This window comes from Cetorhinus maximus, chromosome 21 (assembly GCF_964194155.1).
Source record: "Cetorhinus maximus chromosome 21, sCetMax3.hap1.1, whole genome shotgun sequence".
Lineage (NCBI taxonomy): Eukaryota > Metazoa > Chordata > Chondrichthyes > Lamniformes > Cetorhinidae > Cetorhinus > Cetorhinus maximus.
Window position 1 is genome coordinate 2,815,558 of NC_135899.1, and position 14,555 is coordinate 2,830,112.

Sequence of the window (14,555 nt, forward strand, 5' to 3'; positions counted from 1 at the left end):
AGTAGTGGCAGACAATTCTAAAACAAAAATACCTGGAAAAACTCAGCAGGTCTGGCAGCATCTGTGGAGAGGAGCACAATCGGCGTTTTGTGGGGGGACTGGGGGGGGGGGGGGGGGGGGGGGAGACAAGAAGACCTGGATAGAGGGCCAGTGATGGAGATAACCAAAAGATGTCACAGACAAAAGGGCAAAGAGATGTTGATGGTGGTGATATTATCTAAAGAAATGTGCTAATTAAGGATAGAAAGCAGGACGAGCAAGGTACAGATAGCCCTAGTGAGGGTGGGGTGGGGGGAATAGGCTAAAAGGTAGAGATAAAACAATGGATGGAAATACACTTAAAAATAATGGAAGTAGGTGGGAAAAGAAAAATCTATATAAATTATTGGAAAAAACAAAAAGGAAGGGGAAAATCGGAAAGGGGGTGGGGATGGAGGAGAGAGTTCATGATCTAAAATTGTTGAACTCAATATTCAGTCCAGAAGGCTGTAAAGTGCCTAGTCGGAAGATGAGGTGCTGTTCCTCCAGTTTGCGTTGAGCTTCACTGGAACAATGCAGCAGGCCAAGAACGGACATGTGGGCATGAGAGCAGGGTGGAGTGTTGAAATGGCAAACGACAGGGAGGTCTCGGTCTTGCTTGTGGACAGACCGAAGGTGTTCTGCAAAACAGTCACCCAGTCTGCGTTTAGTCTTTCCAATGTAGAGGAAACCACATTGGGAACAACGAATGCAGTAGACTAAGTTGAGGGAGTGCAAGTGAAAGTGCTTGGGCCCTTGGACGGTGAGGGGAGAGGAAGTAAAGGGGCAGGTGTTGCACTTTCTGTGGTTGCATGGGAAGTTGCTGTGGGAGGGGGTTGAGGTGTAGGAGGAGGAGTGGACCAGGGTGTCCCGGAGGGAACTTTCCCTGTGGAATGCCACCAGGGGGGTTGAAGGGAAGATGTGTTTGGTGGTGGCATCATGCTGGAGTTGGCAGCATGTTCGAGCCTCTGTCAATCCCCATCCACCACTACTCTCCTCCGTCTGGCTGAACTTGTTCTCACACTGAACAATTTCTCCTTAAACTCCTCTCACTTCCTCCCAATAAAAGGTGTGGCTATGGGTACCCACATGGGCCCCAGCTATGCCTGTCTCTTTATGGGGTATGTGGAACATTCCTTGTTTCAGTCCTACTCCGACCCCCTCCCACAATTCTATCTCTGGTACATCGATGATTAATTCGGTGCTGCTTCATGCTCTCAATGGGACCTGGAAAAATTTATTAATTTTGCTTCCAATCTCCACCCCTCCATCATTTTCACATGGTCCATCTTTGACACTTCCCTTCCCTTCCTTGACCTCTCTGTCTCAATTTCTGATGATAGACTGTCCACCAATATCCATTACAAGCCTACTGACTCGCACAGCTACCTTGACTACAGCTCCTCACACCCCGCTTCCTGTAAGGACTCCATCCCATTCTCTCAGTTCCTTCGCCTCCATCGCATCTGTTCTGATGATGCCACTTTCAAAAACAGTTCCTCTGACATGTCCTCCTTCTTCCTTAACCGAGGTTTTCCACCCACGGTGGTTGACAGGGCCCTCAACAATGTCCGGCGCATCTCCCGCACATCCTCCCTCGCATCTTCTTCTCCCTCCCAGAAACATGATAGGGTCCCCCCTTGTCCTCACTTATCACCCCACCAGCCTCCGCATTCAAAGGATCATCCTCCGCCAACTCCAGCATGATACCACCACCAAACACATCTTCCCTTCACCCCCCTGGCGGTATTCCACAGGGATAGTTCTCTCTGGGACACCCTGATCCATTCCTCCATCACCCCCTACACCTCAACCCCCTCCCACGGCACCTCCCCATGCCCACGCAGAAGGTGCAACACTTGCCCCTCTACTTCCCCTCTCCTCACTGTCCAAGGGCCCAAACACTCCTTTCAAGTGAAGCAGCATTTCACTTGCATTTCCCCCAACTTAGTCTACTGCATTCGTTGCTCCCAATGCGGTCTCCTCTACATTGGAGGGACCAAACACAGACTGGGTGACCCTTTTGCAGAACACCTTCGGTCTGTCTGCAAGCGTTACCCAGACCTCCCTGTCGCTTGCCATTTCAACACTCCACCCCGTTCTCATGCCCACATGTCCGTCTTTGGCCTGCTGCATTGTTCCAGTGAAGCTCAACGCAAACTGGAGGAACATCACCTCATCTTCCGACTAGGCACTTTACAGCCTTCCAGACTGAATATTGAGTTCAACAATTTTAGATCATGAACTCTCTCCTCCATCCCCACCCCCTTTCCAATTTTCCCCCTCCTTTTTGTTTTTTCCAATAATTTATATAGATTTTTCTTTTCCCACCTACTTCCATTATTTTAAAATGTATTTCCATCCATTGTTTTATCTCTACCTTTTAGCCTATTTTGATCCCTTCCCCCGACCCCACCCCCACTAGGGTTATCTGTACCTTGCTTGTCCTGCTTTCTACCCTTAATTTTAGATAATATCCTTTAGATAATATCACCACCTTCAACACCTCTTTGTCCTTTTGTCTGTGACATCTTTTGGCTATCTCCACCTATCACTGGTCCTCTATCCAGCTCTTCTTGTCCCACCACCCCCTTAAACCAGCTTATATTTCACCTCTTTTCTATTTTTACTTCGTTCTGTTGAAGGGTCATTCGGACTCGAAATGTCAACTGTGTTCCTCTCCGCAGATGCTACCAGACCTGCTGAGTTTTTCCTGGTAGTTTTGTTTTTGTTTTGGATTTCCAGCATCCGCAGTTTTTTGCTTTTATCTTAGTGGCAAACAATTGTTCTTTTCAGATTGGGAGGAAGTATACGGAGGTGTTCCCCAGGGGTCGGCATTGAGACCGTTGCATTTTTAATACATGTCAATGACCTGGGCTTGGGTAAACAGGGCATAGTTTCAAAATTTGAACATGATGTGAAGCATAGAAATGTATTCAAATTGGAGCTGAATCGGTGTTTAATGAAGGTTCAATGTTACCTCGTTCTTTTTTTTAGCAAAAATATACTTTATTTATAAAATATCTGGAAGAACATTCCAAACCATTTCAAAATCACCATCACAAAGGTACAATCAGGTTGAACTTTTACAACATGTATCACGAGGTGCATCAATACAATAAATGAATATTACAATCATTTGCAGACATTCATTTTGAGCTGTACAGCCCGAGGGGCTCTCAACAGTTCCCAGCCCCTCAGTGCACTGTGGCAGAAAGGTCTTAGACAGCGACCTTTCCCCATTGCGCCTTTGCGGTGGCTGCCCCAAGCTTTAGTGCGTCCCTCAGCACGTAGTCCTGGACTTTGGAATGTGCCAGTCTGCAACACGCACTCGGGGACAACTCTCTGCACTGGAAGACCAACAAGTTTCGGGCAGACCAAAAAGCGTCTTTCACTGAGTTGATGATCCTCCAGCTGCAGTTGACGTTTGTCTCGGTGTGTGTCCCTGGGAACAGCCCATAGAGCACAGAGTCCTGTGTCACAGAACTGCTCGAGATGAACCTCGACAGAAACTACTGCATCTCTCTCCAGACCTTCTTCGCAAAGGCACAATCCACAAGGAGGTGAACAACAGTCTCTTCCCCACCACAGCCACTTCGAGGGCAACGTGCCGAGTGGGTGAGACTCCTGGCGTGTAGGAAGGATCTGATGGGGAGGGCCTTGCTCACCACCAGCCAAGCTACATCTTGGTGCTTGTTGGAAAGTTCTGGCGATGAGGCATTCTGCCAAATGACTTTGACAGTCTGTTCGGGATCCACAGGATCCACCCTCTCCTTTTCCCGCAGGGCCTCTAAGATGTTACGTGCCGACCACTGCCTGATGGACTTGTGGTCAAAGGTGTTCCTCTGCATAAATTTTTCCACGAGGGACAGGTGGTGCGGCACGGTCCAACTACTTGGAGCGTTCCGCGGCAGCGTGGCCAGACCGATCCTTCACAACACTGGGGACAGGTAGAACCTCAGCACATAGTGACACTTGGTGTTTGCGTACTGAGGGTCTACGCACCGCTTGATGCAGCCGCACACAAAGGTGGCCATCAGTATGAGGGCGATGTTGGGCACGTTTTTTCCCCCTTTATCTAGAGGCTTGTACATCACATCCCTGCAGACATGATCCATTTTTGACCTCCAGATAAAGTGAAAGATGGCTCGAGTGATCGCCATCGTGCAGGAGTCTGGAATGGGCCAGACCTGCGCCATGTACAGCAACTGCGAGAGAGCCTCACACCTGATGACCAGGTTCTTACCCGCAATGGAGAGGGAGCGTTGCTCCCACATGCCCAGTTTCCTTTTCACCATGGACACTCGCTCCTTCCAGTTTCTAACGCATGCCCTGGTCCCTCCGAACCATATCCCCAGCACCTTCAGGCCGTCAGCCCTGACAGTGAAGGGGACAAAGGATCGGTCAGCCCAGTTCCCGAAGAACATGGCCTCGCTCTTCCCACGATTTACCTTGGCTCCCAAGGCCAGTTCGAACTGGTCGCAGATGTGGATCAGTCTGCGCACCGACAGCGGATCCGAGCAGAAGACGGCGACATCGTCCATGTACAGGGAGGCTTTGACCTGAGTGCCTCCACTGCCTGGGATTGTCACTCCTCTTATGCCCGGATCCTTCCTGATGGACTCAGCAAAGGGTTCTATGCAACACACGAAAAGAACAGGCGAGAGAGGACAGCCCTGCCTGACTCCAGATTTAATAGGAAAGCTATCTGATTCCCACCCATTGATTGAGACTGCGCTACTGATGTTAGTGTATAGAGCTCTGTGATCAGCAACCTGAAGGAAGAAGGCGGCTCAGTAAAGTCATCGCAGTCTGACATTTTGAGGATCAGCAAATCCTTTTATGCCGGATTGTATTACGTGAAGCCTACAGACAGCACGGCCTCCCAGTCCTTCCTGTCCTCTATCACGGAGGTCTTAGACGACATTACACAGGAGAGCCTGGAAAAACCGCTAACTCCTGATGAACTGACTAAGGCCCTTGAGTCCTTCGAGAAGAGTAAAACTCCCGGAAGCGACGGCTTGCCGGCGGAGTTGTATTCGGCTCTGTGGGACTTGATCGGCCCAGACCTGCTAGGAGTGTACGAGAGTATGCTCCTGGCCGGCAGCATGTCAGAATCCATGAGGAAAGGCATCATCACCCTCATCTACAAGCACAAGGGGGAAAGGGAGGAAATTAGAAATTGGCGATCCATTTCACTGTTGAATGTGGACTATAAGATTCTGTCCAAGGTCATCGCCAATCGGGTCAAGTCCGTTCTGGAATTGGTGATTCACCCTGACCAGACCTGCGCTGTGCCGGGCAGGAAGATCTCTGACAGCCTCGCGCTGCTCAGGGATACGATTGCCTATGTGCAAGACAGGGGTGTGGACACCTGCCTCATCAGCCTGGATCAGGAGAAGACCTTTGACAGAATATCGCACACCTACATGGGGGATGTGCTCTCCAAAATGGGGTTTGGGGAGGGAATTCGCAATTGGATCCAACAGCTCTACACTAATGTTACCTCGTTCTTATGTTCTTACAACTAGTGAGAATGTATGCAGGGCACTGCAGCATTTTTTATAAATGCTTTTACTTTTGGCAAGCATTCATCCTTCAGGTTAAAGTTTGTCAGTCAATATTTTACAGCCTTGGGTAGACAAACTCGATTTACGTTTGGAAGCATTTTTCTGACTGATCTGAAGGGAACCACTTTGGGTCGGGCTGTGCCCCTCAAGTTGGTTGTTGGGTCTGATTATGCTAATTGCGGATGGAGCAGGCGCCTATTCCCATTGGCTAAATGCTCGGAATGTTTTCAAATTTCCGCCTGAATTGACATCCAATCAGAAACAAAGAAGAGTTAATGAACCAATGAGAAGCGACTGCTTGCCGATCCAGCCGAGAACTATAAAAGGAGAACTGAGGGGCGCAGCCGCCTCATCCAACATTGGTCAAGACTTTGAGTTGGGGTGAGAACAGAATGTCCGGTCGCGGTAAAACCGGAGGCAAAGGGCGCGCCAAGGCCAAGACTCGCTCATCCAGAGCCGGGCTCCAGTTCCCCGTCGGCCGGATCCACCGGCTGCTGCGCAAGGGTCACTATGCCGAGCGGGTCGGGGCCGGAGCCCCCGTCTATCTGGCCGCCGTCCTCGAGTACCTGACGGCCGAGATCCTCGAGCTGGCCGGCAACGCGGCCCGGGACAACAAGAAGACCCGCATCATCCCCCGCCACCTGCAGCTCGCCATCCGCAACGACGAGGAGCTCAACAAGCTGCTGGGCGGGGTCACCATCGCCCAGGGTGGGGTCCTGCCCAACATCCAGGCTGTGCTGCTGCCCAAGAAAACCGGCCACCCCAGCAAGGTTTACGCCTGAAGAGGGGGGGACACCGGAAAAACAGCAAATCCACAAACCACAAAGGCTCTTTTAAGAGCCGCCCACCTCATCCTTTTAAAGAGTTTAACTGGATCAGTCAATGGGCAAATTTACCTTCCTTCTAATGAACTGGAATCTGCTTTAGCCAGTTTACTGATAAAATATTATTGAGAAATAAAAGCTGAGAAAATAACCGGCTTGTTGCAAAGATGTGCACAAAGTTGACCTACATTAGTGGACAACCCTTCAGGAAACCACACAACGGGACAGTTGTCATACAGTGTGAAGAACAGAAAAGTTTGACTTTGTGCTCAAGAATATTAAACTTCATTTGTTATTTCAAAGAGTTGTTTAGAAATTCTTATGGGGGCTACGCGTTTTTTTAACTTTGGAAATCACGAACTGCACCAAGTTCATTTTAAGATACGGTGCACTTTTGATGTGTGAAAGAGTTTTTTTGTTTTTGTCCGGGCTGGTGAGCCTCCTCCTCCTGGGGAAAGGGGAAAATCTGTCCCCGGTCTCTCCTCTCTGGCTCTGTCGGTGCTTGGCTGCGGGACCCATTGATGAGAGGAAGGAAAAGTTTCGCCAAAAGAGGGACCATGAAAAACCAACGGTTGACACCAGAAAGTTTTTTTTTAAAAAAACACACACACAAGCGAGGGAACAAACTCACTTCCCGCCAAAAAAAAACTCAAAAGATTGACTTTATTGAAAATATCCATGAATTTTCATCAACTTGATTGTCAAGCGTTGGCATGGGCGACATTGTTTAACCATCTTGTTGGGCTTTGATTTTGGATAAGATATTCCACAGGGAAAGGAAGGTTATTTTCAAAAATGAACTTTGAATGAGAAATTTACGCATTTTGATGGAATTCCTGCTTTTGGTTCACAGAAGTGTCCGTCCTTTTATTTATTTCCTGGCCCGCTGTCACTCAGTCCCTTCCCTTTCTTTTAAATCCTGTATTATACGCACTTAACTGCATTGGATGCTGAGGTCATCTTGGTGATTTTGCACAAATGCATTGATCCAGAGTCTAGACAGGTTTATTGTATTCATTCACGGGACGTGGGTGTCACTGGCTAGGCCAGCATTTACTGCCCATCCCTAATTTCCCTCGAGAAGGTGGTGCTGAGCTAACTGAGTGGCTTGCTCGGCCAATTCAGAGGGACAGTTAAGAGTCAACCGCGTTGCTGTGGGTCTGGAGTCACATGTAGGCCAGACCGGGTAAGGATGGAAGATTTCCCTCCCTAAAGGACGTTAGTGACCCAGATGAGTTTTTACAACAATCGACAATGGTTTCATGGTCATCAATTCCAGATTTCTAGTGAATTCAAATTCCACCATCTGCTGTGGTGGGATTTGAATCCAGGTCCCCAGAGCATTCCCCTGGGCCTGTGGTTACTAGTCCAGCTCCAATATAACTGTGTCATCGCAGTAATAAAAGGTAAAGAAAAGGGAGAAAAAGCTTCTATCCACCTGAGGGCTAATAAATTCGCCCATTTGAAATGGCCCAGGGGCATTTTCATTTCATAACATATAAATATGCTATAATTACATTATTCCATGTCACAAAAAAACAAATCCAAACCTTTTTGTCTTTCGCTCCTCTCACCCTTTGGGGAAGAAGAATATTACACGAGGGGAAAGAAAATGCATCCTGAAAGCTGGTGGTATAAAATGGAAGGGTTGATGTAGGAACCTTACAAACCTTTTGTAAATGATCTGAGTTAAACCTTATATATACAATATTGTCATAAGCTTGATTCTCAGAGCATTAGGGTTTTACTTTCGAAATGATGTAATTTGCGGGATTGTATGGAGAGGGGAAGCGGGGGTGGGGGTGGTGAGGGATTTGCCCAGATTTACCTCAGTCACAACTATTCAGAGGAAGCACCTGGAGCAACGGGCACAAATCATGAGGCGATTTGCCAACTCCACTGAAAATCGAAATTAGGTAACAATTTTAGAAAATGGAAAAGGGCCATTTGGCCCATCTGATGTTGCTACTTCACACCACCTTATTTTACACCAATTTTCCGCACCCAAACCTGTTGCTGTGCACCTGCACAATTATAGCTTGGATATCGTGAAAGCATATAATCGACAAAATTCCGTCACCTCCCTTACACCCGACACCACCCTGTTCGGGATTATTTTTTTAGCTTTGCAGAAGATAAAGGATTCCATTGTACAAAAAAAAACTGCACAATTCTCTCCAACGCTGTGGCCTCCTACTCCTCGCTCGAAGCACAATTAAGTTAGATGAAGAGAATATTCCTGTATGAAGCCTTCTGTCACTGTCAAAAATCTAATGTACTTGTTTTAACGCGTTACAGCATAGGAGACCCATGCTGACTGTCAACTCATTTTACGAACTTTCAAACCAATCCCACACCCCCAGATTTATCTCCATAACCTTGCAAATGAGTCCCCTGCAAATACTAGTGTAATTGCCCTTTGAAAGTTGCTATGGAATCTGATTTCACCACCCTTTCAGGCAGTGTGATCCAACTCTGAAGAAATTCCAACTCTGAAGAAATTCCTCCCCATTACTCCTCTAGTTATTTTTCCACATGTTTTAAATCCATGACTTCAGGTTGCCGACCAGTTTGCCAAAGGAAACATTTGTTCCGGCTTGGTCTATCAAAATCCCCCATTATTTTGAATATTTATATTAACTTCTCTGCTGTAAAAAGAAACCCCTCTCCTCCAGTCTCTCTACATAGCTGAGCTCCCTCATTTCTGCTACGACTCTAGTTAATCTCTTCTGAACCCTCTCCAAGTCCTGGACATCCGCGCTAAATTGCGGTGCCCAGGTTTGAGGACAATATTCCAATTGAGGCCTATATAGTGATTTTTTTTTTAACAGTTTAGCATAATCTCCATTCAATCCCTTTTGCTCTATTTGTTTCTCCATCCGTGTCTTGGCAAATGGTGTCTGACCTACTAAATGTTTGCAGTATTTGCTGTTTTTTTAAATTTGCCTGCCACACAATTCAGACAAAAGAGGGTTTCCATGTACCACAAAGTTAAGACACCTGGGGAAACAACTTGGACGAATGAAGGAAAAGGATGAAACAACAAATTTAATGCAAGGGTAATCCTTCAACTCGGGATACCGGGCGGGAAATAATTTTGGGGCGAGTGCAGGGTATAGGTAAAGCGCCAAACTAAAAACAAATCGTTACACTAAAATTAAAATAAAACTAATGTTTTGATTAAGATTAAAGACGTTTTTTCCCCCTAATCACAATTTGTTATCGTTGTCCTAGAATATTTGCATCGATCTTTGCTGCCCGCGGTTCCAGGGATGTTAACTTTAATACCCCGGCGGTTGCCAATTCTGGACCCGGATTCCAGAGCGAGTTTCCCGCCCACTCCTTGTGTCCCAGTTACCCTTTTATTTAAATATTGGAGGTAGCAACGGCGTCGGTAAAATCCTAAATGTGTGCAAAGGAGGAATTTGCAGGGATGTGAGAAGAGAACGGGGGAGTAGGCAATAGGCGAGTTGCTCCTTAGGAGAGCCAACACTGACACGATGGGCCGAATGGCCTCCTCCTGTGCGGTAACGATTCTAATAACGAAAATGATTTTCCGCGGAGTTACCAGAGGACAATGTGGGCAGAAAACACGGAAAAGGGAGCCGACAACTGGAAGCTTTGGCCAAACGTGTCATTTCCTGGTGATAACCCCGTGAATTGACATTTATTATATCGAAAAACAGTAAATGCCGGAAAAGCTCAGCAGGTTCTGTGGAGAGAGAATGAGTTAAAAATGACTTTTCTTCTCTAACGTTAACTGTCTCTCCACAGACCTGCTAAGTTTTTCTGTGGAGATTATGTTTTCATTGCAGATCTCCAGCAGTATATCGGTTCATTTCGCAATAGGGAACGGAGAGCGTTGAGATTTATTGTGGTGCAGAGGCACCATCTGAAATGGTGGCTGAAGGGATTAGTTAATGGAGTGAACAGGAAAACAGGGCCGAGGAAATGAAGTACAACATGTGGCTCAGGAACCAACCATGAGCCAGCTCTGCCCGGGCTGTAAACTTGATTTCAACACGGATGACTTAATTAGTACCCATATTAACATTTGCTACCTTTAAGCTGCATTATGCACTAGACTCGTAAGCCTTTCAGTTTCCATACAAAATTATCTGCAGCTTGTCATATTACAGCTTCCTTTCACCGAGTGATTAGTGGCTCTTAAAAGAGCCGTTGGTTTCGTTACTGCCGATACAACACTAAGCGGATTCAGGCCCGCTCCCCCCGGATCCGCCGGGCCAGGTGGATATCCTTGGGCATGATGGTGACCCGCTTGGCGTGGATGGCGCACAGGTTGGTGTCCTCGAAGAGCCCGACCAGGTAGGCCTCGCTGGCCTCCTGCAGGGCCATGACGGCCGAGCTCTGGAAGCGCAGATCGGTCTTGAAGTCCTGGGCGATCTCCCGCACCAGGCGCTGGAAGGGCAGTTTGCGGATCAGCAGCTCGGTGGATTTCTGGTAACGGCGGATCTCCCGCAGCGCCACGGTGCCGGGTCGGTAACGGTGAGGCTTCTTCACCCCGCCGGTGGCCGGAGCGCTCTTGCGAGCCGCCTTGGTGGCCAACTGTTTCCGGGGAGCCTTCCCCCCCGTGGATTTGCGCGCAGTTTGCTTAGTCCTCGCCATATCTTCCCTCAATTCCTCTTCTTCCCCTTTGTCTGCTCGACACAGCCCCGGGCGGCCGCTTTTATAGCGACTGCCGGCCGCTCGGCGCCTTCCCATTGGCTGGAAGCTCAGCATTTGATTGGCGAATCTTTCAATCCCTTCGAAGCCTGAAACATGGGAGACAAAAGAGGCGGGAAAACCAATACTCGCGAAAAAAAAAGCGCGGCTTCAAACGCAATATGACCCTTCCTGTAGGACAGAAAAATAATCTATATTGCTATCGTGGCCCCGCTGATCATTGTAAGCTGGCACCATTTAATTTTAATGTAATATAAAAGCAGGAAGTGCTGGAAAAACTCTGGTTCTGGTACCACTTGCGGAGAGAGGAAAACACGAGTTAAAACGTTTTGAGTCCGATATGACTCTTCTTCGGAAAAAAAAATAATTTGAACTTGATCAAAACATACATGTTGCTGATGCTGGAAATATTGAAGCAGAAGAACCAAAAGGTTGGAAACATTAAGCAGGTCCGGGCAGTGCATGTGGAGTTTATTTCACTTTTGTTCCCACCACCCACCCCCCCCCAGGCAAGTCATTTTATTTTGTACAAAACAGGGTAGCGATAATACATATTGTATATACAAAGGTGTTAAATCAGGAACTACAATCTATTTTAAGTGAACTAAGATACATAAATTACAAAAACATCAAATTTCAACATGGTAAGGAATTTCATGCTCTGATGAAACTGATAAAATAAAGCCGGACTCGAGCCAGTGGAGTCAGGAATGAAAATAAAATCATTAAATGTTGTCTTTTGAGGTGCTGTCCATATTTTTAATTTCTTGCGTAGAAACCGAGAAATAGTTCCTTATGGATATCATTAGTGGCTCTGAAAAGAGCCTTTGGGTTGAATTTTAAATTGATCTGTCGAGAAGCTCTATTTGCAGCTGGTATATTTAGTGACAGCCTTGGTGCCCTCGGAGACGGCGTGTTTGGCCAGTTCCCCCGGCAACAGGAGGCGGACGGTGGTCTGGATCTCCCGGGAAGAGATGGTGTGCCGTTTGCTGTAGCGGATCAGGCGGGAAGCCTCGCAGGCGATGCGCTCGAAGATGTCGTTGACGAACGAGTTGATGACACTCATGGCTGAAGAGGAAATGCCGGTGTCGGGGTGGACTTGCTTCAGCACCTTGTAGATGTAGATGCTGTAACTCTCCTTCCTGCTTTTCTTGCGCTTCTTCTCACCTTTGCCGCGTTTCTTAGTGGCAGTTTTCTTTGGCCCTTTTTTAGGAGCCATGCCCTTAGCAGCCGCTTCAGGCATTCCGAATGAAAGTGGTGAACAAAGCAGCCTTGAGCGCCTCATTTAATAGCTCCACGTATGCAAATGAGGAATCAGCGAGTGACGGATTTCTATTGGTCAATAGCGCCAAATCTAAACGTATCCGTTTTGTGCTAGGAACAATGGGTACCAATCAACCAATCAGAAACGCTCGCTGTGCTACAACCATTTGTGGTTCGGGTGTTGGGTGGTTTGAAAAACACTTTTCGGCACAAGTGAAACAGAAACTGCTGGTGAAAACTGAAATGTTCACACTTGTTTCCCTCTCTCCGCCGATGCTGAGTATTTCCAGCATCTTCTGTTTTTTTTTGGTTCCCCGCGGAGAGACGAGAAACAGGAGTGAACATTTCAGTTGTCACCAGACCTCATCAGCCCGAAGCTCCTGGTTTCTCTTTCCACCGAATCTGAGTATTTCCAACATTTTCTCTTTTTGGTTCAGATTTCCAGCGTCGACAGTTTTGCATTTGGCGTAATAAGTAGCACCGTTAAGCAACCCCAACCTCATCCTCACTACCACTCACCCTCCAGCCCCTACCCAACATGCCCCACTAAGTTAAACTTTGGTGTGGAGATCTTTGGGGACTGCAATGTGTTTCAGAAGGCTGAACCAGTTAGGAGTTCAAAACTAAGCAAGACAACCTTGGTGCAAATAGTTTAATCATGCCTGCAATTTAGCTTATAGACTTATAGAATCATGTAACACAGAAGGAGAATGCCTATATCACCACTTCACAAGAGTTGTCAAATTAGTTCACGCTCCAGTTCTTTTCCCCAATTCTTTTTCCCATGATTTAATCCCCCGATTCAGCAGTGCATTCCAGATTACAACAATTCACTGCATAATAAAATGCCTCCTCATTTCCCTCTGGTTTGTTTGTCAGTAACCTTAATCAAGAAAATAGCTGGCTTTCTTTAACTGTACATCATTTTCTGATTCCAGATAGTGAAACAGCAGCCTGCATTGCATTCAGAACTCCAACCATTTTTACTTTCTTAGTGGGGTAAAATTGGACTGGGGTGGGATACAAAACAAGATATTTATTATGTTGGCCATCAGTCATATACCCAGCCACATTCCATTGACTTCAATTTAGAATTGAATAAAAACTTTTTGATTAATGGCTGACAAATGCAATTTAGCCAGCTTTGCCTCCCTGGTCAGGTCCAATTTCGCCCTTGGTGGCTTCTGTAGCTGAAAAGAATTGTTGCTCATCCAAGACTGCTGTTGGACAAACAAACTGGCAACATAGGCAATGGAGAGTTCGTCAGTCATACTAACGAGTTGCCAGGTGCCATCAGTGCAAATTTGTCAACTGACCCCCATAACTGTGAATGCTGTTACCAAGGGGCAACATGTAGATGAAGAAGATGCACTGCAGCAACTCACCAAGGCTCTTTCAACAGCACCTTCCAACCCCTTGGCCTATACCTCCTAGAAGGACAAGGGCAGCAGATGCATGGGAACATCACCTCCAAGCCACACACCATCCTGACTTGGGAAATATATCGCCGTTCCTTCACTGTCGCTGGGTCAAAATCTTGGTACTCCTTTCCTAACAGCACTGTGGGTGTACCTACACCACATGGACTGCAGCGGTTCAAGAAGGCAGCTCACCACCAGCTTCTCAATGGCAATTAGGGTTGGTTAATAAATGCTGGCCTAGCCAGAGATGCCCACTCCCTGTGAATGAATTCAAACAAAAATGGATCCTTGGATGACTCCTGAGTCAACAGGACAGTGCAAGGATGGGAAGAGACCAAGTTGTAGAGCAGCAGTGTCTGTATTCACATAGGTAAGAGTAGATACAATAGAGAGCAGTCCCCTACTGAGCTGGACAATGGAAACAAGGTACTGATGAAGGGTGATGGTCATTATAATATTTATTAAGGCTGTGAATCATTGTCATAAAACTTTACAACCCTTGAATACAATTAAACTTGGCCAGAAACCTGACTGCAACAGGCCCATGTGGTGACATTCAGGTTGAATATGCCCCAAGCTGTTAATACCAACTTCATTCCCTGTCTAGTCACTAGCTCAGGTGAAACAGGCTTTTCTCAACCCTAGCTGAGCTTCCAACTACAGAAACCTTCCATCAGCAATGTATCTGATCATGTATCTGTAAGCCTGATGTAAAGGGTATGATGGAATGCTCATCATTAGCTTGGATGGATGCAGCATAAGAAACCGAAAACTGT

The 14,555-nt window shown here is 47.0% G+C and overlaps 3 protein-coding genes across 3 annotated transcripts; 1 reads left to right on the forward strand and 2 right to left on the reverse strand.

Moving 5' to 3' along the window:
- Positions 1-5,980: 5,980 nt before the first annotated feature.
- On the forward strand, positions 5,981-6,370 carry LOC144695312 (histone H2A-like). The gene has a single exon (XM_078566214.1). The coding sequence runs from the start codon at positions 5,981-5,983 to the stop codon at positions 6,368-6,370; it is 390 nt and encodes a 129-aa protein (XP_078422340.1).
- A 4,257-nt stretch (positions 6,371-10,627) lies between these two features.
- Positions 10,628-11,038, reverse strand: LOC144695313 (histone H3-like). Its single transcript, XM_078566215.1, has one exon. The coding sequence runs from the start codon at positions 11,036-11,038 to the stop codon at positions 10,628-10,630; it is 411 nt and encodes a 136-aa protein (XP_078422341.1).
- An 891-nt stretch (positions 11,039-11,929) lies between these two features.
- LOC144695314 (histone H2B 1/2/3/4/6-like) lies at positions 11,930-12,338 on the reverse strand. Its single transcript, XM_078566216.1, has one exon. The coding sequence runs from the start codon at positions 12,336-12,338 to the stop codon at positions 11,958-11,960; it is 381 nt and encodes a 126-aa protein (XP_078422342.1). The 3' UTR covers positions 11,930-11,957.
- Between the last annotated feature and the right edge of the window lie 2,217 nt (positions 12,339-14,555).

Bases quoted from the DNA above. Each gene is read 5' to 3' on its own strand.
- LOC144695312 (XM_078566214.1), top strand. From the start codon at position 5,981: ATGTCCGGTCGCGGTAAAACCGGAGGCAAAGGGCGCGCCAAGGCCAAG.
- LOC144695313 (XM_078566215.1), bottom strand. From the start codon at position 11,038: ATGGCGAGGACTAAGCAAACTGCGCGCAAATCCACGGGGGGGAAGGCT.
- LOC144695314 (XM_078566216.1), bottom strand. From the start codon at position 12,338: ATGCCTGAAGCGGCTGCTAAGGGCATGGCTCCTAAAAAAGGGCCAAAG.